The 25,178-nt window shown below is 44.4% G+C and overlaps 5 protein-coding genes across 5 annotated transcripts; 2 read left to right on the top strand and 3 right to left on the bottom strand.

Moving 5' to 3' along the window:
- Positions 1-4,033: 4,033 nt before the first annotated feature.
- FVEG_17759 (neurofibromin 1) lies at positions 4,034-12,262 on the bottom strand. Its single transcript, XM_018906974.1, has 9 exons — positions 12,082-12,262; positions 10,538-11,992; positions 10,176-10,486; positions 10,002-10,116; positions 7,304-9,937; positions 6,990-7,249; positions 6,258-6,934; positions 4,381-6,200; positions 4,034-4,327 (listed from the first exon to the last, which is right to left on the bottom strand). Exons 1-8 carry the CDS (start codon positions 12,133-12,135, stop codon positions 5,470-5,472), a joined length of 6,237 nt encoding a protein of 2,078 aa, XP_018762516.1. The 5' UTR covers positions 12,136-12,262; the 3' UTR covers positions 4,034-4,327; positions 4,381-5,469.
- Positions 12,263-12,401: 139 nt separating this feature from the next.
- On the bottom strand, positions 12,402-16,205 carry FVEG_14169 (5'-3' exoribonuclease 2). The gene is made up of 3 exons (XM_018903487.1): positions 15,657-16,205; positions 13,458-15,567; positions 12,402-13,406 (listed from the first exon to the last, which is right to left on the bottom strand). The coding sequence occupies exons 1-3, from the start codon at positions 15,964-15,966 to the stop codon at positions 12,860-12,862; spliced, it is 2,967 nt and encodes a 988-aa protein (XP_018762515.1). The 5' UTR covers positions 15,967-16,205; the 3' UTR covers positions 12,402-12,859.
- Positions 16,206-16,431: 226 nt separating this feature from the next.
- FVEG_14168 (hypothetical protein) lies at positions 16,432-20,067 on the top strand (the record flags this gene model as incomplete). Its single annotated transcript, XM_018903486.1, has 6 exons — positions 16,432-17,531; positions 17,582-18,813; positions 18,865-19,138; positions 19,208-19,552; positions 19,612-19,830; positions 19,891-20,067. The coding sequence occupies exons 1-6, from the start codon at positions 16,551-16,553 to the stop codon at positions 20,065-20,067; spliced, it is 3,228 nt and encodes a 1,075-aa protein (XP_018762514.1). The 5' UTR covers positions 16,432-16,550.
- A 366-nt stretch (positions 20,068-20,433) lies between these two features.
- Positions 20,434-22,107, top strand: FVEG_14167 (protein arginine N-methyltransferase 3; the record flags this gene model as incomplete). Its single annotated transcript, XM_018903485.1, has 3 exons — positions 20,434-21,001; positions 21,063-21,179; positions 21,233-22,107. The coding sequence occupies 3 exons, from the start codon at positions 20,434-20,436 to the stop codon at positions 22,105-22,107; spliced, it is 1,560 nt and encodes a 519-aa protein (XP_018762513.1).
- On the bottom strand, positions 21,171-24,693 carry FVEG_14166 (hypothetical protein). Its single transcript, XM_018903484.1, has 7 exons — positions 24,317-24,693; positions 24,141-24,262; positions 22,975-24,085; positions 22,767-22,921; positions 22,485-22,699; positions 22,315-22,427; positions 21,171-22,267 (listed from the first exon to the last, which is right to left on the bottom strand). Exons 1-7 carry the CDS (start codon positions 24,593-24,595, stop codon positions 22,193-22,195), a joined length of 2,070 nt encoding a protein of 689 aa, XP_018762512.1. The 5' UTR covers positions 24,596-24,693; the 3' UTR covers positions 21,171-22,192.
- Positions 24,694-25,178: the final 485 nt, after the last annotated feature.

The following is a 25,178-nucleotide window of genomic DNA, read 5'->3' as shown; positions in this document are numbered from 1 at the left end:
CTATTTACCCTAATAGGCCTATTATAAATAGGTATTCGCGATAGTACCTATAATTGGATATCAGGTACTATACTCAATACGTCCGGGGAATATCCTAGTAAGTGTATACTAAATCTTTTACTTAATGAGGGTCTACCTGACCTCTGAGTAAGAGTGCGATAGTTACTTTAGGCCGGGTTATAAAGGTTAATTAAAGATCTTTTAGCTAGGGTAAAGGAAGAAGGTTAATATAGTTACTAAAGGGGTAAACCTGCAGGCAGTACTTATACTACTTAGTTGAGGCAGCAATTGCGCTACTTAAGGCAGATAAACATGAACTAATATTAACTCCTGTAATTCTAGCCTACTATAAGGGCCTTACTATTTAAGCCTCTATTTATAAAAGCTTAATAGCCCTAAATAAGGCTAATAGTAACTTAAAAGAAAATAGGATTTATATTTAAAAAAGTAATAAATAAAAAACTACTTTTTAAATTTATTATAATTATTTTAAGTATATAGTTATATTATTTAAATTAATTAATATACTTATTATATTTTAATATTATATTTATTAAACTTTTTAAAGTTTATAAATATAATTTATATTATTTACTTAAATAATATTTTAGTATTTTTAAAATTCAAGAAAAATATATAAAATACTTTAAATAGATTTTAAAATAAATAGAAAAAGCTAAATTATATATAAAACCCTTTAAATACTTCTTTTATTAAAATAAAGTTAAGTTTTTTAGCTTTATTTTACTTAAAGAGAAAGTTAAAATAAATCTAGTAAGGATTTATATAATCTTTAAATAGCCTAAACCTATTATTTATAAAAAGATCTAAATATTCTTTAAGTTTTATAATTTTTATAAATAGTTTATTTATAAATACTTAAAGATTATTATATTTTTATAGTTGTTTTAAAAAGAAATTAAAATAAAAGGAAACCTAAAAATCTAAAGTTAAATAACTAGAAAAAGTAAGTATTTTAAGCCTTTTTTATTAAATTTAAAAAGGCCTTAGTTTTATAATATTTTAATTTTAAAAGATAAATTTATATTAAAATAAATATATTAAACTATATTATAGTTAATATCCTTTCTTAACTTAATAATAAAAAATACTATTACTTTATAGTATTTTAATTATAAATATTTAATAACTTTAAAAGAAAATATAATATATCCAGTATTTAAGATAAGTCACTAACTTATTAGTCATTTTAATTTAACTAATTAGTTAAATCAAATTAAATTATAATTCAATTAAATTTAACTATAGTTAAGCTAAATAATTAGGTTAAAAATACTTAAAATAGTTTTATTAAATCCTCTATTACTTAAATAGTAAATTAAATATTATATATATATTATATATAGAAAGCACTATATAAGGCTGTTTTCCTTTTCCTTATAGGGCTTATATAGCTAATATAATTAAATAAAATAGATTTTAAAAATCTAAAGAGCTTTAATTAAAGGTCTTTAAGGACTTTAATTTTTAAGTATTTATATTAAATTAAATCTTTTAACTAGAGTTATAAAAGAATATATATACTATAAAGCCTTTACTTTACTATATTATAGTATACTGTTTACTTATTAATTATATTAAATAGCATAGAAGTATTACTTTTAAGAAATTTTAGTCTATATATAGTAAATAAAAAGGCTTTAAAAGTAAGTTATTTATTATATTAAAATAGTTTATTAAGTAATATATCCTTAATTATATAATATATTAATTATTATATAGTCTTATAATTCTTATATAGTTTTAACTATATAGATAGAACTTATATAAGTATATTAAAAATAAAGTCACTTAAGAGCTTTAATTAAAGCTCTTTAAATTCTTAAAACCTACTATATTTAATTTAAAAAGCTATATAAGACTTAAAATAGTAAGAAAAATAGTTTTATATAATACTTTTTATATATAGTATATATATAAATATTAATATCCTGTTTAGGCAATATAGGATTTAATATAGCTATTTTTAGTATTTTTAAGCTAAGTAACTAAAATGACTATAGTTAAATCAAAGGTATGTACCTAATTAAATCAAATCATGACTTGATTTGACTTGATTTGACTCACTCCGAACACTGATTAAATTATAAAGTTAAAGGTAATAGTATTATATAACTTTAAAACTTGCTTTTGAAATTATTATATTTCTTTTAATATTATATATAATACCTTATATATAATATATTAAAGAATAAATATTATATTATATTATTTTTATTATAAGACCTTATTAGCTATACTTTATATATCACTATAAAGATATTTTATCTTTTTAATAAAGTAATATAAAAAATATAAATTAAAAAAATATATAATTAATAAATACTTAGAAATTATATAATATAATATCTTTAAATAGTTTTTATAGTTTTTAATTTATTTAAAATTAAGCTTTTAAAATTAAACCTTTAATATTAATTACTTTAATTAAATAATAATAAAAAAGGCCTTTAGCTTATTAAAGTTAAAAAAAATATCTTTTTATATTTATAAATTAAAACTACTTATTTAATTAAGTTATAAAATTAAAAGTAATATTATATAATTTTAAAACTTACTTTTAAAGTTATTATATTTTTTAATATAATATATAATACTTTATATATAATATCTCTAGTTTAACTACTATTTTATTATTAATTTTACTTTATCTATTTAGATATAAGGGCAGTTAGTTATATACCTAGGTATATATATTTAATTAATAGAGCTAGTTATTATAAACTTCAGGTTAGTTTAACTTTTACTAACTAACTTATATAAAGTAAAGTTAACCTTATTCCTTTAATTCTAACTTTTATAGACCTTTAAACCCTACTATTACCTCGCCTTTATCTAACTCTATATATAGATATACTGCCCTTTTACTATTATAGTCTTAGACCATAACTAGCCTAGTCTTTATTAATATAGAAGCAGCTCTCCCTTTACTATAATGACCCTTTTGGCTATATTAAGAAGCCACTCTTTATATATATTTAAGTTTAAGCCTATAAAGGCAGTAAGGAAAGCTTCCTAATCTAACTAAAGGGAAAAACCTTCCTTTAAGTATCTCTCTAGGTCCTTAAGAGCTAATAGCTTATTATTAACCTAGGTTATATTAATTAGATTAGGAAGGTTTATATAATAAATTAACCTAATTAGGCTATAATTATAAATAGCTATTTTAATAAGGTTAAATTAGTACTTTAATAAGAAGTTCTTTCTAATAGTAGCTACTATTATATATAACTCTTTATATTCCTTCCTATTAGTTACCTTTATAATAGGCCTAATAGCTATATTAAGGTTATAGTAAGTTATATAATAGGCCTAATTATATAGCTATAGGCTATTTTATATAAGTATTATATTAATAGCTTTAATAGATATTAGTAACTATAACTAATAGTTAAGTTAAGGAATATACTTTATAATAAGTATATTAGGCCTGGTATTATCTTAGTCTTTTAACTAAGGTAAAAGAAGAAGGTTAATATAGCTGCTAAGGGACCTGTAGGCAGTATTTATATTACTTAATTAAAGCAGTAATTATACTACTTAAGGTAAATAAACCTTAACTAATTTTAAGCTTTATAATTCTAGCTTACTATAGGGGCCTTACTATTTAAGCTATTATATAAAAAGTTAAAAGCTTAATAGCCTTAAATAAGGCTAATAGTAACTAAATATATATATATATATATATATATATATATAATATTAAAAAATAAATATTATATTATATTATCTTTATTATAAGACTTTATTAGCTATATTTTATATATTATTATAAAGATATTTTATTTTTTTAATAAATTAAATTAAATTATAATACAATATAAAGTAATATAAAAAATATAAATTAAAAGTAATTATATTTAATTAATATTTAAGATAATATTATTATATTTACTTAATTTATTTTTAATTATTTAAAAAATATTTTTATATTTTTATATTTTTATATTTTTATATCTTTATATTTTTATATTTAAAATTAATTAAATAATTATTAACTATATATAAATTAGTAATTATATTTTTTACTATCTTAATTCTCTTTTTACTTACCTCTATCAATCGCTCAGTTAGCTCTAGGTAGTCACGGTTGACGTCTTCCATTGATCCAAGTGAACATGATCGCCATAACCCACCAAAACCCAGTGAGTCCAAAACCTCGGTCAGTGGGGACATGGAGCCAGGGGCTCTCGAGAATTGTGGCGTTGATGATAGCGCCCGCAAAAGAGTGTGTGCAGCCCTTAATGTCGCCGAATTCTGGCTGTGTAGTAAAGTATCATCTAACAAAGAGCGAATGGCTCCAGCTCTTTTTCTATGTTAGCTTTAGGACGTCCCAGTATGTTTATTGTCGAGACTCACAATTGCTCTACCACGATAGGGCGTTCGTTGGCAAGCTTGTTGAGCCAATCCAGACTGCGCCTTTGTACGGAGTCTTCCACATACTGGAAGTCAACAAGTTCGATCGCTGTGATCAGCAAGACCACATTATCAAGCATCCCTTCGAGATCCGGCGATTTGCGCATCCCATTAGCAAAGCCAAGTTCATCGGCATTAATGCCAGCAGACCACAGACTGTCTTTGAATTCGTCATTCTCAACCGCGCGGGCTGTCAGGAGAGAAAGATATGGTGAGGTCTGAGTCATCTCAGCCTTTTCCCGACCCTCAACATTCGCTGTCATCATCTCTAGGAAAGAAGACAAGACACGCATGGTGATTTGTCGTGTCATGGTATCAGTGAGTCCACGCGCTAGACATGCACAGACGGCGAGGTGGAAGGTTTCTTCCTCGAAGTGTATACCATATATCTCTTCCAGGGGCAACGCAGCCTCATCCAGCGGTGCTCGTCCTTGAAGAAGTAATGAGGCCATGCTGTCTCCTCGGAACTCTTCGCTAGTGCTTATATTCGCTAGCACTGCCTCGAGAAATTGTGCAGTACAGTTGAACAGAGTCGCAGGCACTAACCGCACGAGTGACATGGCTAGCCAGAAAAGCTGCAGACCATAGCGAGATGCTGATGGGAGTTTTGCCATCATTTTCGATAGCGAAGTGACGATAGAGACAAGCATTTCACTGTTATGGTCCTCGCCAAACCGATTGACGCTGTTCCTCAGAGCAACAAGTACTTGGTAGAGCAAATCATCATCAACCTCTTCCCGAGCCAAGCATCCCATGACCGCAAATGCACGCGGTTGAATAGCTGGATTATTTTGGAAGGCCGTGCTTGCAACTAGGCTCATCCACCTCGATCGCCATGTATTAGCAAGGTCAACTGTTGGTGCAGCGACGGAACAAATTTCAAAGAGAGCAGATGCGAGGATCTCGGTCGCCGTCAGCGCGGGGTCTGCGTCCTGTGAAGTCGATACCGAGGCACCATCGCGAGGAAGGTTGGCGGCGCCGTGAAAATGTCGCTACGAGGATCGCATAGAAAATCTAGACTGCTCGCAGTTGCTAGATCTGCATCATCAGCTGAACGACGTACATACGCGTGATCGTGTTGACAAGCACGTAAACAAGTATCGACTCTGAGTACCAGTGTTCACAACATGTCACGATATGGAAGATCTCCGGGAGGAAAAGCTGAGATTGCACCCCGTTGTCGAATGACAGTGACAAACAGAACCGAAGCAAGACACAGATCTCAGACCAGACTGCATTATCTGGCAGGTATTTCGTCGGGCGGAGCGATGATCGGTTGAGGGCTTTACGGAGCCGTGAAAGGATCTTGCCGCGCAAAGTCACGGTTCCAATGCCAACCACAATAGACGCAATGACCTCTAGAGATTCGTCATGCGCGCTATAGCTCATTGCTGACTTCAAGAGCTCATCTAGAAAAACCTCGAGCAAAATTTCGTCTTGAACGATCCTTGGCCATACGGATTGTTCCAGGGCAAAGGTGAGTGAATGGTCCTGGACAGTCACATCGATAAGCTTTCGAAAAAGAATTGCGACTCTTTCTCTCCCCTTCTCCCCGTCCAGCTCATTCGCGAGGATGTTGGTCCGCAAGCCAGGGAGCCAAGGAGCCATATAGGCAAGACTCAGAGGCTTCTGTTCATCCGGGAAGCTTTCCCAGCCCACGAAGAATTCTGTCAAAAAGTCTGACGTCAACTGAGGCTCGCTCAATGCCAACTCCTTACTGATGTCCACCACGAAGCGGGTTGGATCTAGAGGGACAGAAACATCTAGAATAAAGTTAGTTGCTATGTACGGAGACATTTTGATACTATCTCGAGACTTACCTTTGGTGCAGACGATCCTTGAAGCAGAGCTGAATTTGAAGGCCCGGCAAAGTGCACCGAGTAGATTGTAGGAAGACAGCCTTAGGACATGATCATGACTCGACAGGTTCGCCAGCGAAAGATTTAGGAGCGTGCCTGGTACGTCTTGTGGCCTGATAAGGCGCTCAACAGATTTGTGAGCCCTGCTATCCTTGCCATGTTTCGCCTTGGCACCACGGATCGTCTGAAGCACATCTGACTTCTTTGGGCTTGTAAAGTACATCACGATCTTCCCGTTGTCAGCTCGTAAGCCAAAAGCCGAATCATCTTCAGTCTGTATGGATGTTGGTGCTTCGTCAACTTCGCCCAACCGGAAGATGTCGTTCACGGTCGTGCCCAATCGAAAACCCGCGAAAATCTCTTGCTTTTTCGTGGTTGTTACTTGCACAAATTGACTGCCAACTTTAATGATTACTTCAATCTTACCCTTTGACTTTGACAAGCGGGTGATCGGTTGAAAGACATATCGTGTATCGGTCACGACACTGATGGTTTCCTTGGGCAGATGTAGCTGGCTAAGGTGAAAATGTGCTTGCAAGTCTTGAAGACTTCCTATCAAATGATATTCGACGTTTTTGGGGTTGAATACGCCGTTCTCGTTCTTGGTGCACACCCTCAGCAGGCGTCGAAAACACCGCCTGCAAGTGAGGTTAGCCTAGAAACCTGAGTCGTCATCCTGAGAAGTCAACTTACTTGAATGCACTGTTCATGTTGTAAACATAAATACGGCTGAGGTTTTGTGACAGCTCTGAGGGTGTCAGAAGCTCCAACTTCTTGAACAGGTCATCCTGAGGCTCGTTGCGGCCATTATAGCAGGTCGCATCGATTAAGATGCCAAAGGGCCTGTGCCACAACCTGCTGGCGATTTTGAGGTAGCAATACATTAAAGTGTCATAGTCGATGCTCTCAGTCTCAATGTGACGCAAAATGACGCAGATGATAGACAAGCCGTCCTGTTCATGTTCAGCCAATATAATATTATGGTTAGTCTAATGCTTCAGACTCACCTTGCTTTCGCCACCATCGTAAACAGCACGTGCCGTCAAGAATGACTCGGTACTTCGAAAGGCATTTCGGAGCATGAAGTTCTGAAATCGAGAGTATAGCGGTGGGCTATTGGATGAGACTTGAGGTCTGTTCCATGAAACAGCAAGCGGTGGTGGACCAAGATTCGCAATTAGGTTCCTCAGCGGTTCCAAGACTGGTGATCTCCCACGGACGACGTCCCCAGATGTCCTAGCGTAATCCTTTCTCTCGCGTGAGATAAGTGTTTGGCGTACATGGTCCCAATGATCGTAGAGGAAGCGATGCAGCGCAACACAAGATCCAAAGTCGAACGATTCCGTGGTGCCTTGCACCTCCAACTGGTTGGGAGGAACCGAAATCTCGCGAAGAAATGTCGTAACGTGATAAATATTCTGGGTCAAGAAATCATTAAGGGGAAACATGTATGGCTCTTTTGCTCCAAACAGCACGTTATTGGCGAGGTTTTGAATGACCTTGGCAATAAGAAGTAAACCGCGCCGCATTTCTTTAGATGGTGCTGTCGACACGAGGCCCTCGACTTCAGGAGCAACGATAGCTGGGCAAAAGAATCGTAGGAAGATGAATGCTCCTACGGCTGTATACTTGGCATCGGGAAACCGTGGCATGACTGCGTTTGATATGGTGTAGCAAATCTTGCGGAAGGCGGGTGGAATGTTGGAAGAAGACGCGCATATGTCATCAATGAAAACCTTGGCCACAATACGGAGCTGTAGAGCATTCTTCTGTAGCTCCTCTGTCGAGCTGACTCTTGCAGGGTCAAGCTCTAGATCGAGATCCTTGGATGTCAGCATGAGTCGCTCCAAGACTTTTTGTAGCGTCGTTCGAATATAGGAAGCACCCTTCCACTTGGCATAGACTGATAGCATCTTGGTTGCAACACATCCTCGTCGTAATATCTCAGCCTCATTCTCAGTGTCTTCAATCTCTTGTTTGATGAGTGCTTCCAAAAGCTCAAATATCATTCCCCGTTGCTCGAAAACAGTGAGAAGGCAAATGGTGAGCTCATCCACCTCGGTGCTGGGGCAAGCAACGGCCATAGAGATGGCCAGGGAGAGATCATTGGTCAGTAACTCAAGTAGTTCCTCGTACTTCTCACTCACAGCGGAGTCAGTCAGGTTGCTAAACTCAGTGCCTTGGATCAGAATGTTGTAGAGGACCTTGACGAAAGCAGTGCGGATCTCAACATTGTCGTGATACCCAATATTTAGAGAGTGTTTGAGGCCAACGTCGATATTAGCACTAAGTAAATTGGACAAGATGGTGATGGCCAAATCTGAGTTTGATGCAGACTCTTCACGAAGAGTGACACTCAAATTCGTATCAGTCCTAGTCAGCTCTGATGGCTCATGGTTAAGCAAGGACAAGAAGCGGTTGAAATATGTATGGAACATTTGCGACTTCATCTCGCTCATCCCAGCATCAGTATGGCTTTCGGAGGGTTGCAATGGCAAACGAAAAGTCAAGTCAGCCAGTGATTTTAAACAAGCCTTGTCAAGGTCTTTCTGCACACGAGCCGTGTCATCCTGTCGGGAGCCAGGACCATGCTGAGGCGAGCGAGGGCGAGCAATCCACCCGAAGATATATTCAAGTAGCTGGTTCCGGATCCGAACATCGTCCCTCAAGTTCAGGTGCTCTTTTCGCTTTGTCACCACTTCGCAGAGGTGGCATACCCGGATCTTGACCCTTAGCGTATTGGGTGTATCGGTGACACCATCCAGGAACTTTGCAAAATTGAGCGTGAGTGCACCCAGATGGACTGACGAGGCCGCGCCGAGGTCGGAGGGGCTTTCTAGTCTTTCCACAAGAGCCCGAAGTAGAGATGCAGCTTGCTCAGCGAATACCACCTCACTATCCTGATCTTTCTCAACGGGAGCCAGAGCTCCAGTGAATAATACTTCTAATTCAGATTCTAAGGCCCGGAATAGCGGGTAGTAGAGCGCAGGCGAGACTTCACTGGCAAGCACATCTCGCATGGCTTCGCGTACTCTCACATTGGCACAAGCTAAAAGCTGGATACTGAGTCTCAGATATCTTGTCAAGAGTGGTTCCTCGGAGTGCTCAGAAGAGACACGGTCGATCCACCTTAGACCTCCAAGAGCAGGCTCTTCAAGAATAATAGCCTGGTCAGCGGTGCAAATGCCGCCCAAGGATGCCAAGAATCCTGAATAGTTTCGCCACTCGGCCAGTGCTCTTCCATCCACGATCTCGACAGTTGATGTTGAGACATCCTTTGCGAGATGGAGCCAACGATCGAATGCGGTTTCCCAGGCGTTTACGATGCCTGTTGTCGGGAACTGCATGCGGCGCAGAAGACCCCTTACTCGCTTCTGGAATGCAACTAGTCCAGTGAACCGGAAGGCTGGAGAGGATATCTCGCGGTAGACTTCAGCGTTGCGAAGCACTGATGCCGAGGACTTTGCTGACTCAACATGTTTGTCCACGATCGAGCACTCTTGAATGAACAATCCTGTGCAGGAAGTCACCAGTTGACAAGTTGTAATGCTGGCAGAACAGAGTGATATGAGAAGTGTCGTCTCAAGCTTGGAAGACGCATTGATGACATCTGGTGTGTCCTCTGGTACTTTGGCCAGTTCCTGCAAGAGGTTAGCTGTCGATGACTATCACGAATAGCATTGCTGGAGGTGCAGGACTGCATACCGGGATGTTCTTGAGAAGTAGTAAGCGTGCTTCTAGATAGTCTTGTAGATCTCGCAAGCTCTGGTCATCTTTCTTAGAGGTGACAGACTCGCATAAAGCAAGCAGAACTTTGGAGCTTGGGAGTTTCGTTAGCAGGTTTGGGATTGGCTGAGCGTAGAGAAGAAATGTGCTCACCTTCGACTCCAGATATCATCACGAAGTTCTTTTGTGCCGAAGCGGTGCCCAGTATCGAATTGACGATATGCCTCAAGATGGCCTTGAAAGAGTCGGCTTGCAACGCCAGTGGCTAATTTACGCACGGCCGGGTTCTCAGACAATACGCAAAGAAGGAAGGACTTGAAGAAGCTGTTATTTGAACCATCTTTTGACAGATCATCTAACAACCGAGCTGGGGATGCATCCAAGAATTGGAGAATGCTGCAAACAAGTTCTGTCCTTTCACTTCCTTGTCGACCCGTCGTATTGACAGCCTTGGCATTCTCGGTCTAAGGAAGTCAGTTGGAAACCGGCAGAAACGGAAAATCGCCAATTCTCACCTCTAATTGCGTCCGCATGAAGGGTATTGCCGCATCAAATAGTTCGTGGTACCTAAGAGCATATGGCTGCTGAGCGAAATACGTACAGCCCTGGACAGTAGCCAACTTGAAACTGCTTGGGGCATTTGAAGCGATACAGCTTTCCACAAAGCCGCTGACACTGGTATCGAGATTGAGATGGGTCAAGCTCACAAAGGCTGCGGTCATCATGTCTTGATCAAAGAGTCCGTATTCTGATGCGGTAAGACGACGAAAAACAGCATCGCGGACCTCATCCTGAACATCCAAGGCATAACTGACAAGCGCCGAGTCGCTTTCAACATCAAAATGCCTGGCAGCACGGAGAAGAGAAACCAGACAGTAAGCTGCTTGCTCATTTCGATTGCGTGAGGCTTTTCTCAGTCCATCTAGAAAGGTAACTTTCTTCACCATGCTGCTGCTCTTCGCTTCGCGCATATTGCTCGCCACCTCAAAAACATCCGGCAAAAGAAAAAGTAGAGTGGTTTGGAGAGGGTAGAACAGACCCTTTCGGCGTCCGTTATCTGTCGCAGCCTGTGCCATGTCAAACAGCGTATCAGCTCCACCATCAAGTCGCTTGTGAAGCTGGTGAAGCTGCACAAACTCGCGGGGAAACCGATCCAGCCATCTCATGATCAGCAATGGAGAAACTACAGCAATGGTGTTTTGGTAAGGCTTTCGAAAGTGTAGGAAGCTTGAGCAGATCTCTTGTATAACTTGACCTAGCTTTGGGCCATCAACCCAGAAGAAAGAGAGCAATCGCAGAACGACGAGGGCTGCTCTCTCAGCATCTTGGGTAGATCCAGGCGCAGAGACGCCGGGTTGCGTAACAATACTAGTTCGAATAGTGTATATAACATTCCTTAAATAGTCGAAGGCAGCCGTCCAACTGGAAGTAGTGATATACTCGGTCACAGTCTTGATGTGGATGTCCATCTCCACCAACGTGTCTGCAAACCTTTCATCGCTTGGGGGGGAGCTATCGGCGTCGGAGGAGACAGAGGAGCTTTCGGGTCGAGTGACGGAGACATTGCGCGTCGAGACTTGGTCAAGTAGAGTCTGTGCTGGGAGTATACAGTTCTCGGGGATCGGTTCAAGGAGGTGTTTGAACGCATCGAATAGGCGGCTCACAAGTACTTCGTCTAGCGGAGGGGGAGCCGGGGCCGGTTCTACATCTGCGTCCTGTGAGAGAGAGGCCCAATGGGAAGAACAGCAGTCTGCAATGACGGCAACGATGTAGAGCTCGGATGCCAAGATATGGCTGGGGTGGTCGGCGACAGATGCGTAGGGGCGAGCAAGGTCCTCGAGTAGAACCAGAAGCGACGCGATGACTGTGGATATGGAAGTGTTTCCTAGCTCGATCAGGGTGGCTCTCGTAACGTGAAGGACATCGTCTTGCTGTAGGCTCTGGCCACTGGTGCCAGCTCGATGGGGAAGCTATTGAGAGGTACCCAACGTCAGTCAACTCAAGCCGCTAAGGGGTTCGATCGCAAGCTGCCTCGCGCATGAGATATGCAGATGCTTACTCTTGTAGCGAGCCTGTCGGCAAGGCAGCCGACTAGGCTTGCGTCGCAATTCATGATCGCGACAGCATTGAGCGTGGATACGCAGATTTGGGAGAGATCAAGTTGGGAGTCGCTCGTCCCTCTGACCTGACCGAGCAGGCATTGCCCAAGGGTCACTGCGTTCGTGCCAAACCCCGCGAACTGTCCCCACAGGGGTAGCACGCATAGGGGAGCTCGCCGTTTTCAGACGTCTACGACGTGAAAGGTAACGAACTTAGTACCTACAGTGGATAATATCAGTACGGACAACGCATTGAATTATTATCCTATCATTGGATGAGGCTGAAGCGTAGGCACCTAGGTATTTTTTTACTCCAATTCAGTCTCCAGAAGCGCATTATACATATATTCCCCATCGCCTCACTCTGTTCCAGCTACCTCAGTGCTAAGGTAGACTCAGCATCCATTTCCTCACTCGCAAATGCACATTTCTCGATATTAGCCGTCTTTGTTCAGCAACTACAAATCAAGCAGAAATAGTCTAGTCGAACCTCAAATACCAACCACAGCCTCCTGCATCTCAAGAGCTTAAACACAATCCAGCTTAGATGTTCATGATCAATTAATAAAGGCCATACCCCCGAACTTCACTGCTCTGGTACGATGCAATTTACCCCGTCTTGAGTTGGTCAGGCACGATACCGTATATCATGTACCTTGGCACGGTTGATCAAACTCCAAAGTTTTGCTACAGAACTCATTCATTTCTCCGCCATCCCTACGCTTTTAGTTCCACAAACTACCTGTATGACCGCCCATCTCGGTAGTTACCTCGAGAACCATAGCCTCCTGAGCCGTATCCTCCTGGGCCTCGTCCTCTATCATAGGATTGTCCTCCGTACCCCTGATAACCAGAAGCACCGTGAGGTGGTTGCGGTGGGCCTCTGTATTGGTTGTTATAGCCTGGAGCACCGCCGTGGCGGTTGTCGTACTGCTGGTGGTTGTAATAATGAGCTGGTGGGGGCGGTGGTGGCACACCAATCCCGAATCCAGGGGCTCCTGGTGGTGGAGGCACATGAGAAGCGGCCGGCGGAGGGTAATGGCCATTGGACCTACCATATCCTCCTTGGTGCCTGTCATGCTGAGGCCCACGCGACATACCAGGGCCATTGTAGCCACCTCGATTGTGGCCCCCTCGTCCGAAGCCGCCATTCCTGCCTCCACGGTTGGCTTTGTTCCGGATATCTTGAATGTCGCTTTGTGTGAGAGCAGGCTTTGGAAGCTGAACCCCACGAAGCAGCATCGACTTGTGTGTTTGTGAAACGGAAGGCATATCGTAGTAGACGCTAAAAATATTAGCCAAACAGAAACTGTGGGTTATGGGCACGGTGTCATACCTGACCGATCGATCATAGTCGAGATTGGGCATACCATTTCTCTCAAGAGGGTACTTCAATTCTTCGTGCGGGACATATCCCTCCTTCTTCTCGACCTTGCCCGACAAGCCGTCACTCTTTTTCGGGTTCAACTTGAATTTGGAGTCCCCTTGTTTCTTGGAGTAGAACTTGGTTAAAACGTCATCGTACAGACTCTCATGGGCTTCTGAGAAGATCAAAACATCTCTACCCATTTCGTTGCGTGCTGAATCCGCTGCACTGAGTTCCGGGTATTTTGCTTGAACAGCGGCGAGTAGGCGCGGCATCTCAATGAAAGGAAGCAAAGCGACGCCTTGCCAAGCCATCTTCTTGCCGTTGAGATCAATTTCAAAGTCCTCCGGATAGAAGTCAATGATGTTGCTTTCAGGGTTAAGCATGAGGTCGTGGAAAACCTCAGGAAGGGCATGGCGTGATGCAGCCGGCAAGACACTCATCAACTGCTCGAATGGCTTAGATATTCTGCCCTTCTCAAAGGAAATCTTCATTTTGTCGATGTCTTGAAAGTCCGCTGCGAATGGGGCATAATGATATGGGTAATACCACTCCCAAGAGGGGCACCCCTGGAAGTAGTACAGCAACACCCAAGCAAGACCCTCAACATATGCGCGTGCGACCTCGTGACGAAACTCAATGTCTTGGGGATCTTTGTGGAATTTCTTCTCGTAGTATCGATCAGCATAGCCGTCGTCCCAGAGACGCACATCATCGATGGGGCCCTCCTCTGCCGGGGCTGCTGGAGTTGGAGCATTGGATGTATCAGGAGTCGAGCCATTCTCGTCTTCAAGTGTTGACGCCTTTCGTTTTCCAAGAGCGGAAGCAGAATCTTGATCCGCTTCCGCTGGTTTCGAGGTTGATAGTGACTTCTGCGACTGGAGTTGGGCTTTGAGGACACTCGCAGCGCTCTTGTTGGCAACATTCGCATCTGGCGCGCTACTGCGGTTCACAATCATGTCGTGAGTCAATCTCTGCTCGTTCGGTCCAGAAAAGGAGGTAATGGGTTGGAGTAGCACGTTGGCAGGGTTTTCGAGGCCATTAATCTTCTTAGGATGAGCAGGTCCACCTTGGCGTCCACCTCGGCCGCTGTTCTCATTCTGCAGCTTTCTCCGCTTGAAGTTGGCCTCGCGCCGGTCTTCCTGTTCCTTTCGCCGCTTAAAGATACCATCTTCTTGTTTGGCCAACCCGCTCAGAATCACCTGCGCTCTTTCAAGATCGATATGCCCGTCCTTGGTAACGTAGCCACCCATAACTGGCAGATTGTCTTTCCAGATTTTGGTTAGAGTATCAATGCCATGCTCTCGAATTTCCAGGGCTGGGAGATGCGGTAAGAAATCGTTACCTACGAAACAGCACATGAAGATCCAATCGTCAACAGCACGTTCCACGTCGAAGCGGAAGGGCAAATTAGGGACGCTAAGCTCAACTTCGAGGTATTCTCGCAATACAGCAACATGAAGCCAGATGAAAGGCTTGAGGGCGACGCCTTTGTCCTTCTCGTCGTGTTCGCCATCTTTCTTCTTCTCCTCGCCGCGGCAATTCTGGGCATCGTGTCCTTTCTGGCCACAGAGCTTACACAAACGAGCCTTCTGTTCCTGAAAGAAGACGTCCTCACGGAGGACACGGAAATGAGGCTCATGAGTTGCAAGCCCCAGCATGATAAGGTCGGCATCAAGACCATATATCACATGCCGAGTGTTGGGGTCATGGTCTGGTGATGCCCGCTGGGACCGAACAAAATTCATGATCTTGTGCTCTCCCTCTCCGGGAACAGTAGCATCAGAAATGATGATTTTGAGTTTCGCCCAACCGGGGTCTGTGTTGAGTTTGTACTGACACCAATATCTCAGGCTCAGAGCGAGAATGTCCATGAAAGGCGTTCCAGGTGTGATCGAGTTTGAATCGAATGCCTTTTTTAGGACAGTCTCTTCACTTTCGGCAGTCAAATTACCACCATTCTGTTGTTTTAGAAGTTTGATAAGTTCTTGTTTGTCCTTCTCCTTCTCTTGGGCTTCTTGTGCGGAACGGAATCGTCTTGACCGTTGCTGGTTCATCTTGGCTCGAGGTGCAACACCATCTAAGGGGAGTTGTTAGCCTTTAACAAATAAATTACGTATGCAGCTCCGGCCGAGACTGAGCCAAGAAAAATAAATTGACTCAACATACCAACTGCAATCATGAGTATCTTTCGGGGCCGAACCATATTCACCACGCGGTCGGTATATCTGAAGACTTCCATCATCATTTCCTCCTCATCTTTAGGAGCTGGTCGATCTTCAGGGTGAGAACAGGGATGAACGATGCCGTTCATATCGAGATACAGGTTATCAAATTCTTCGCCGTTCGGGTTCGGGCGAGTCGTGTCGACAGGAATCGTGGAGCCATCTTCCATGGTAAGAGGCTGCTCCTCAATTACCGGTGAGATAATCTTAGGATATCTGGAAGAAAGCCATCGGAAAGCCGCGGGAATACCCATCGTAGCGATTCTGCGGAAGTCGACTTTTCGGAAATTTGTAGTGAGCTCGTTGCGCGAGCAGACTCCAGGCGAACAGAGGCAATGCGGTTACAAAACCTGGGACTCGGGAAATAAATGCCTCTCACCGGATGTGTCGTATCAATGAGTTGAGGCGACAGCGCGTTGAGGCCAAGCGAATAGGTTCCCCGGTTGTCACTTGAAGGAAGACGAAAATTATGTGTAGGATGAAGGCTGTCGCTTTTCGAATCGCGACATGATTCTTTGACTGCTAGCTTGGACCCTGAGCCACACCGTTATGCAAGTGAGTGGACACCTGTGGCGCCAGGGTGGGGCCCTGAAACCCCACTTACTGAATTGTACCTTAATCGGGAATTATGCAGCAATGGAGTTAGCATGACGACTCGCATCTTCTCCTGACAAGCTGGCCAGAATTAAGAAGCCAATACCTACACTAGTGTCTACTAATTAGGATAGCTTTTTCGGTGATCTTCACCAACAGAGAAGACGTTATTAACAATTGCCGGAAGGGCTCCATGCACCCCCTCGAATCCCTTTGAGCCATATGGCATTGAGGCGCCAGAATCATGTTCTCTATCGCCAGCGCGCCAGCGAAGCAATCGGTTGGTGAGACCATTGACATTCTAAGCGGTCGCCTCAGTTCAGCAACTTTGCTAGAAGACCGAAGAGCTGCAATTCTGGGTCTTCGTAGCTTCGCCAAAGATTATCCAGCTTCTGTGGCTTCGGGTGCCCTACGAAGTCTAATAGGGAGTCTAAGCAAAGACGGTGAAGATGTCGACACCGTCAAAGTGGTACTCGAGACTTTGTTAATGCTCTTCAACCCTAATGAAGATAGTCCCGAAGCTTCGGAGGAGATCGCCCTATGGTTGGCCGACGAGTTCACTCAACGCCAAGAGAACATCACGTTACTGCTCGATTTCCTCGAAACAAACGATTTCTATTCCCGTCTATATTCTTTACAATTACTAGCCGCCATACTTTCGGCACGTACAGAACGCACTGAGGAATGTATCTTTACTGCTCCCCTCGGTATACCGCGGCTGGTTTCCGTCCTCGATGACCAACGCGACGCTATACGTAACGAAGCTATCATTCTCCTGACCTACCTCACACCAACATCGATCGAAATACAGAAGCTGGTGGCTTTTGAGAATGCTTTTGAGAGATTGTTTGCCATCATCGAAGCCGATGGAGCTCTCGTAGAAGGAGGTCGCACTGTTGAAGACTGCCTGATCCTTTTGGCCAACCTCCTCCGGTCAAACAGCTCAAACCAGGCCCTGTTCCGAGAGTCGGGCTGCATGAACCGTTTGGCCGATTTATTAGGTCGAGTTCTGAAACCTCAAACTGATGGGTCTGAGGTTGCTTCGTGGGCAGCAGCGCAACGAAATCGCAATGTTTATGCTTTCCTCGCCGTTATTCGTCTATTTGTTGTCAGGGGCTCTGCAGGCACCCCATTGAATCAAACAGCTATATGGAAGCATGGTCTTACCTACCATATTCTACAACTGGCCTTCAGCCATGAAGCGCAAACACAAATCAAGGCCGAGGTTTGATAATTTGATTGCTACTGGAAGGCCATTTCGTTGACATCATATAGGCTCTGATCACTTGTGGTGACGTGATTCGGCAGAATGCACCTCTTCAGGAGACATTTGCTCAGATGATGGTTTTGGCTCCTCTGGCTAAGAATGACATGGCCGATGGACAGACCAGCCAAGGCGAAAAAGTGTTTGTTATCGACGGCTTATTGGACCTGACATTGTGTCTGCAGGACCTCCAAGAATTTGATGTTCGTTTTGCGGCGGCTGAGTGCTTACAAGCTTATTTTTCACATCACCCAGCTGTCAGGCTGCATTTCCTGGGCCGCGCCATTGAAGGACATCAATCTGGGGCCAACGAGTCTTCCAACGTTTTGACAGTTCTTCTGCAGCCTCTAGTTGAGTCCTCGGATCCATACAGGCAATGGTTCGCTGCTGTGATCACCTTCCATCTCTTGCATGAAAACCCGGAGGCCAAGTCAGAAGCCATGGGCTTGACCGAAGGTGATTCGGAAGACGGGGAAGAGGTTGTGACTGCGATCCAGACTCTTTCAGCTCACGTTACGTCAGGCTTTCGTAGAGGCGACGATACGCGGGTTTTGGTCGGTTATCTTATGCTACTCTTGGGCTGGCTTTTTGAGGATCTGGATGCAGTGAACGACTTTCTCGCCGAGGGGAGCAATGTTCAAAGCCTAATTCAAGCTGTTTCACAGTCTCCAGCCATAGGCGGGGGCGAGATCGTTCAGGGACTGTGCACTATGTTGCTTGGTGTTGCTTACGAATTCTCAACAAAAGACTCACCAATCCCAAGAGCAACATTACTCTCCATCTTGACGGCTCGCATAGATCGAGATGTGTACCTAGACCGCCTATCAAAACTTCGCAGCCACCCTTTTATTCGTGATTTCGAAGTATTGCCTCAAAGGCTGGACGCTTCGTCTCCAGGACGACTCCCCGATGTCTTCTTCGACAGGGAATTTGTTGAGTTCTTCAAGGACAACTACAGCCGAATAGCACGTGCTATTGACAGAGAGCCCGGCATGGAGATCTCTGTCGTCACCAACGGTGTTCAAAAAGGCGTTTCGAGGGAACTGGTAGACTCTCTCAGGAGCCAGGTCGAGGAAAAGCAGAATGCTGTGAACGAGATCCAGGAAAAGCTAGCGGTACTTCAGGGGCAGTTAGGACAGGAACAGGTGGATCATCGCAGATCAAAGGAAACCGCTGCTCTAGAAATGCAACGGGTCAAAGCCGTGAATGAAGGGTTACAAAAGCATCATAGCGAAGAGCTGCGGTAAGTGCCACCATTATCAGCTTGTATTTACCCCTACTGAAACAGCTGCAGGAAGCTTCAGGGTCAATTGGCGTCTAAGGAGAATGATCAGCGTAAGCTGGTTGCTCAATTACAATCTCAATATTCAATCAAGGAGAACGAGTATCAAAAGCAAATTGCTCAGCTGCGTTCACAGCAAACAGCACAAGAAAACGATCATCAGAAGCAGCTCGAACAAGTCCGGAAGGCGGCCGAGGCCGAAGCAGAGAAGATCAGACGGAGGACGGATGCTGAAGTGGCAGATCTCAAAGCGAACATCAGTCGTCTCGAAGTTGTTCTGATGAAGGTGCGTACCTGTTATCCCAGCCACTACGGTGTGTACGAGTGTAGTCGGCTGATATTGGCTCAAACCTAGTCCCAAAAGGAGTACAATACACTACAGCTGCAACGCAAGAACGAGATAGATATGCAAAGAGAGAAATATGAGAAGCTTCTAGGGCCTCTTCGTCAGGAATACGAAGACTTCAAGATCCAGTCCAAGGTTCAAGCAGACGAGAAACAGGCCAGGTTCAAAGGTGAACTGCAAGGCCTCTGCGATAGAAAAGATGCTGAGATAGATGCTTATCGAGAGCAGAGTCAGGTGGACCTGGAGCAGCAGAAATTGAAGACCAAGGAAGCAGAGGAGAAGTGCCAGAGCCTCGAGAAGCAGCTCAGCGGAGGAGACGCTGGAAAGAAGGACTTGGAGGCTAAGCTCAAGAAGGTTTGCGATTATCAACCTGTCCTGATGGAAGATGGTCAAGAAACTCACATGTCTCACAGATGGAATCGGAACTGTCAGCTGCCAAAAAAGCAAAGGACGCAGCCGAGAAGCAACTATCAGAATCGAAGGAGTCAGCAAAAGAGGAGGCTAGGAAGGCAAGAGAGGCGACTGAGAAGAAGCTGCAGGAGTCAAATGAGGCTAGAGAGACCACCCAGTCCGAACTTGATGACCTCCTCATGGTGTTTGGCGATTTGGAGGAAAAAGTGGCCAAATACAAGGCAAGTCAAGAAACGCGGTGCTCCCATTTGCATACGCTATACTAACTGACTTGACTACAGGCTCGTCTCGTTGAGCTTGGAGAAACCGTATCAGACGGCGAGGACGATGATGGTGAGGAAGATGAGGATGACGACGACGATGATGATGATGATGATGGAGAAGAAGACGACCAAGAGCCTGAGAATGACGATGACGAAAAGGAAGAGACGAAACAGAAGCCGACAGCCAAAAGATGAAAAAAAAAAAAAGGTACATCAGCAAAGCCGCCAAACAGACAGGCAGACAGACAGGAATATATGCCATATACCCCCTTACAGACATATCATATCTATTAACTAACGGCAAACACCTCGCGGATTGCATCTGGATGGTTGCAAAGCCATTTGCCTTTGACTTTCTACCTATCATGACCCAGAAAAAAATCCCCAACAGGGCATAGCCTTCTCCAATCACCGTGATCCCACAAAATATTCTCCAAGCTAAGGTTAGGTTAGCTAACTCGGTGCAAACCAAACAAAACAAAACCAACACCACTCGAGTTCTTGATTCAACTTGGTTCGATCTGGCCTGGTCTTGCATTGTATTGCAGTGAAAAGGGGAAAATGTCTAGTCACGAATCTATCTCTGATGAGGGCGAATGGCTCGACCTCGAGTCGGATGAGGAGTCAATCCCCATTACATCCTTCTTCAGCGCCCAAACCTTCCCTACTGTTGCCGCTATGCTCGAGGATAGCAGCAAGAATCATGGTTTCAGCTTTGCCGATTATGTCCAAAAGCTTCAGCTTGACTTTCACGGTGCTGTCAAGCTCGTCAACTTTGTTCGTGATAGTGTAAAGAATGGCACACCATTGCCCAAGGAGATCTCTGCAAAAGACCTCGAAGACGAGAAGTACCTTCAGCCTGTTCTGGAGAACGATGCTCTCATCTTTTCGCTGGACGAAGTATTGGAGAACATTACCAACGACCAAGCAGCTGAATCCAACGATGGAAATCTCAAGGCCCGTAACAGGGAACTGGAGGAGGAGCTCGAGAAGCTCAGAGATCAATTTGCTAGCTACCGCTTGACGGTTCAGCAGACACTTGATAAGCGATGGGGCGATGATACCGAGACGGCTGCAACAGAGAAGAAGGATGACTCTGCCTACTATTTCGAGTCTTACGCCGCACATGGTATATCCCACCAGTTATCGATCGATATCTTGATCTGTTCATACTGACTGGTTGGGTCTAGAAATTCACGAGACCATGCTGAAAGATACCGTGCGAACTGATGCGTACCGTGACTTCATCTACAACAATAAGCACATCTTCAAGGACAAGGTCGTCCTCGATATCGGATGTGGCACTGGTAAGCCTAGTTATGGTTTCGATCTTGATTCAGCACTAAAGCTTTTAACCTAGGTATTTTGAGTATGTTTGCGGCAAAGGCTGGCGCTAAGCAAGTCATTGCTGTTGACAAGTCAGACATCATCGTCAAGGCTAGGAAGAATATTTTCCACAACGGCCTGTCCGATGTTATCACAACTCTCCAGGGCGCCATTGAGGATGTCAAGCTGCCTGTAGGCCAGGTCGATATCATTGTCAGCGAGTGGATGGGCTACTGTCTTCTCTATGAGGCTATGCTTCCAAGTGTCTTGTACGCTCGAGACCGTTACCTGAAGCCCGATGGTATTCTCGCGCCCAGCTCTGCCACAATCTGGATTGCCCCCATCGCAGACCCCGAGTATGTTTCGGACCACATCTCTTTCTGGAGAGATGTCTACGGCTTTGACATGAAGACTATGCAAGAAGGTATCTACGAAGAGGCCCGTGTCGAGGCCATGCCACAAAGTTCTGTCTGTGGTGAACCCTACCCCTTCAAGGTGCTTGATCTCCATACCGTCAAGACCGAGGATCTTCAGTTCAGCGCCAAGTGGTCGTCAAAACTCACCCGTGAGGTCGAAAATGTTGACGGGTTCCTCATTTGGTTCGACAACTTCTTCACGACATCCAGAAGCGACCCAGTACCCCCTGCCGAGACAACACCAGAGACCTGGGACAAGAAAGACCAGGGAGGCGTAGCGTTCACTACCGGGCCTTCTGGCACTGTCACACACTGGAAGCAGGGCCTTCTTCTCGCTCCTCCAGAGGCGAAATCATCTGCCAAGTCGCCCCAGAGTCTCTCAGGAAATATCGTTTTTGCGGCGGCTGACGACAATGCCCGAGCGTTGGTTTTGAGGGCTTCTTGGACCGATCCTGAGGGTGGCTCAAGGAAGCACTCATGGCAGCTGAAATAAAATGCTTCTTTTATCAGGCTTGGAGACGGCCAGCAAAGTCTGAGAAGATGGTGACTCCACGAGTCGAATATGGTATGCGATGCAGTCACAGATGAGGAACATTCAAGCCTTGCAGCAAGAGGTTTACAATGCTCAGGAAACCCTCGCCAAGAATGAATCCCTAAAGGGGTTAGGATAGATGTGACATGGAATGGACAAGACACGTACCGAAGCAAAAATGATCAGAGGGGTCTGCGTCCGCCGCGCGATATGAGTCCAGTACCATGCAAATAGACCGCCAACGGTTCGAGCCAGTGTGAAAGACGGGACGTTATACATGCCTTGTCAGGTGTCAGCGATAGTATCTCCCTTGGGGTCACATATAGTAGTCAACTTACCAACGGCGACAGCAATGCCACCAGGAATAAGAGGTCGCCATCTTTTACCGATAGCGAGCGTTCTGGTGATAGTGGCAACTGCGAATAGAACCGCAGCTCCAATGGCCCATTCCTTGACACGATATGGTAGCCCAGAACCTGTGACGAGCCTTGCAGTGAATATCCAGACGTAGGCGGTTGGTACCTGGAAGAGATCACCAGGAATCGTATATACGCTGCGTTTCAACGGTGTCAGCCAGGTCCTCTTTCAAGTGCGGTATGGCGAAGTGATAGGTTACCCACCTCGTGTAGACACGGTAGATGAATGCACTCAGAACAGCACCGACGCTTGCTCCAATGACTTGACCCCAGAATTGGGCTTTCGGAGCTGCTCCCAGTAAGTGCCCAGTTTTGAGGTCCTGCATGAGATCGCCAGCTTGCAAAGCACCAGCTTCGGACTGTGGCAGATTAGAACATTTGCCTGAACATGTAGGCATAGGGAATCACTTACTACAGCACCGGCGATCAGGTTGATCAAGACACTGGACTTGTGAGTCTGAGGGATGATAAAGGCAAAGAATAGCTGCGCGAGTTTGCTAATCCCAGATACGGGGTTCAGATCCGTCTCGCCCAGCGCCCTAACTCCCATGATGCTTAACACCAGAGCCATGAGAACAGCAATGGTGGTGGCGTAGAGCGGTACAAGGTCACCAAAGACCAAATGAATAGTGAGGACGCACAGAGCTATCGAAGCAAGAAGGCCGATCGTTACCATACGGGGCCCGATGCGCTGGTGGGGAGGAGCATCCTCCTCATTGTCGTCTTGGACAGGGGCATATTCATCAGCTCCATAGCGCCTCTGAGCAGTCTCAGTCTCTCTGCTCAAGAGCGGCGAATAGTCATGGCTCGGATTCCTCCACAAGCCAGAGACGCCATGTTCCTGTACTCTCTGGCGTAGGGAAGACATAATCCCAGTAACCTGTTGGCTGGCAAAGATTCCGCGGAGGGCAACGTAAGCAAGGCTGACAATTGCATCCGCCAGCATAATAGCCAACGAGATCCAAATGATCCATCCCTTGCTACCATGTTCCCAATCATTAACATCACCAGGCGCCCACCCCCGAGATTTGGCCAGGGGACTGAGGATTCCCCAGCCAACTACAGCACCAAGAAGCATATGCAGCGTCGTTTCGGTCCCCATAATGATTCCCTGACCGATATAAGCGAAGCTGGGGTTAAATGTCCACAGCCATGTGTGAGCTGCGACAGAACCAAAGATTGGCAAGTTGCGCAGTATAGGGAAAAAATATGTCGCCAGCGTATAAAGCCCAGAGCCGCCAAAACACAAAAGTAACAGTTTAATATTGGCTGCCCAATCTCCTTTGTCCGGCACGGCATCGCCGGCATCCTGCTGATGCTCCTGGTCCGTAGCAGCCCGGCCAACGGTGTCTGGTTGAAGAGGCTCGTCACGAGGAACGAGACTTGCAAAGCCACCCTTAGCAGCAGCGTCAAGCTCGTCCTTGGTCGATTGCCGGCCTTGTCCGTGCAATACTGAGATCAGTACGGCCGTACTGAACCCACTGGGAAATTTGAGGCGCTCTCGGATGATGACTTGCTTGCGTCTGGTAGATATCAGTAAGATTGGAGCAGAAAGACACGGATCATATAATGGCTTACAGGGGAACAGCAAAGACGACGCCAAAGTAGCAGAGTCCCAGAGACCAGATGATGAGCTGCCAGGTACTCAGATTGATCGGGCCTTGCTCAACTTGAGCCAAAAGATAGTTCAATGCCGGGATCTGCCTCGCTAGTCAGAACAATCTCTTGGTATAAGATGAGTCTAGATGACATACAACACCAACAAAGCCGCATCCCAGTGGCATAATAGCCATGCCACAAGCTACGCTCTGGAGCAATACGTTCTCAACGGGAGAAAATGGAAACCTCAGGTGCGGCGCAAGGAGCCGGAAGATGCCAAAGCCCATGAGACTCGCAGGCATTGACATGATGGAAACCCATCCAGTCTGCAAGCCGAAGTACATATTGGAGAAGCAGATGATGGTGCCAACAGCGAGACCAACTACAACGCCTCGCAGCGTGAAACTGCGCCCTGGGACCACGCGTGTCGCCATTTCGCTGTTTTTGCGTGTGAGCAGCTAGTGATTGGCAATGTTTGGTTCAGAGACGCGTTTGAGAAGTGGTTGTGACGTTAGTGAGATGAGATAGGTACCTTACCTTAGTTGACTTAACTGTATTACCAAGCGAACCAGACCCCACATTCCGATATCCGAGAAGACTTTCCGCTATTAACTTATTAGTTAATCTAAGTACCTATTATAGAGGTAGGTTTTAAAAGTCCTTACTAGCTAAGAGGGTTTATTAATAACCCTTATAAAGTTAAATAACTTTAGTTTAAACTATTATTTCTTTATTAATTTAACTTTATTTATTTTTAAATATAATTTTTTATTACTTTTAAAAGCTTAAATATATATAAAAAATAGCTTTATAATATAATTAACCCCAGTTTAACTACTGTTTTATTATTAATTTCACTTTATCTATTTAGACGCAAGGGCAGTTGGTCACGTGCCTAGGCACGTGCATTTAATTAATGGAGCTAGTTATCATTGACTTCAGGTCAATTTGACTTCCGCTAACTAACCTACCTAAACAGAGTCAACCTTATTCCTTTAAACCCTGTCATTACCCTGC

This window comes from Fusarium verticillioides, genomic scaffold (assembly GCF_000149555.1).
Source record: "Fusarium verticillioides 7600 supercont3.33 genomic scaffold, whole genome shotgun sequence".
Taxonomy (NCBI): domain Eukaryota; kingdom Fungi; phylum Ascomycota; class Sordariomycetes; order Hypocreales; family Nectriaceae; genus Fusarium; species Fusarium verticillioides.
The sequence above is the reverse complement of the archived record's forward strand: the minus strand, read 5'-3'. Positions and strand labels throughout refer to the sequence as shown.

Bases quoted from the DNA above. Each gene is read 5' to 3' on its own strand.
- FVEG_17759 (XM_018906974.1), bottom strand. From the start codon at position 12,135: ATGAATTGCGACGCAAGCCTAGTCGGCTGCCTTGCCGACAGGCTCGCT. The intron at 9,938-10,001 runs GTATGCAGTCCT...AACCTCTTGCAG, and splicing joins TACTTCTCAAGAACATCCCG to GAACTGGCCAAAGTACCAGA. The intron at 6,201-6,257 runs GTAAGTCTCGAG...ACTTTATTCTAG, and splicing joins AAGGATCGTCTGCACCAAAG to ATGTTTCTGTCCCTCTAGAT.
- FVEG_14169 (XM_018903487.1), bottom strand. From the start codon at position 15,966: ATGGGTATTCCCGCGGCTTTCCGATGGCTTTCTTCCAGATATCCTAAG. The intron at 15,568-15,656 runs GTATGTTGAGTC...AACTCCCCTTAG, and splicing joins GATACTCATGATTGCAGTTG to ATGGTGTTGCACCTCGAGCC. The intron at 13,407-13,457 runs GTATGACACCGT...TAATATTTTTAG, and splicing joins GACTATGATCGATCGGTCAG to CGTCTACTACGATATGCCTT.
- FVEG_14166 (XM_018903484.1), bottom strand. From the start codon at position 24,595: ATGGCGACACGCGTGGTCCCAGGGCGCAGTTTCACGCTGCGAGGCGTT. The intron at 24,086-24,140 runs GTAAGCCATTAT...GATATCTACCAG, and splicing joins GTCGTCTTTGCTGTTCCCCT to ACGCAAGCAAGTCATCATCC. The intron at 22,428-22,484 runs GTAAGTTGACTA...ACACCTGACAAG, and splicing joins TGGCATTGCTGTCGCCGTTG to GCATGTATAACGTCCCGTCT.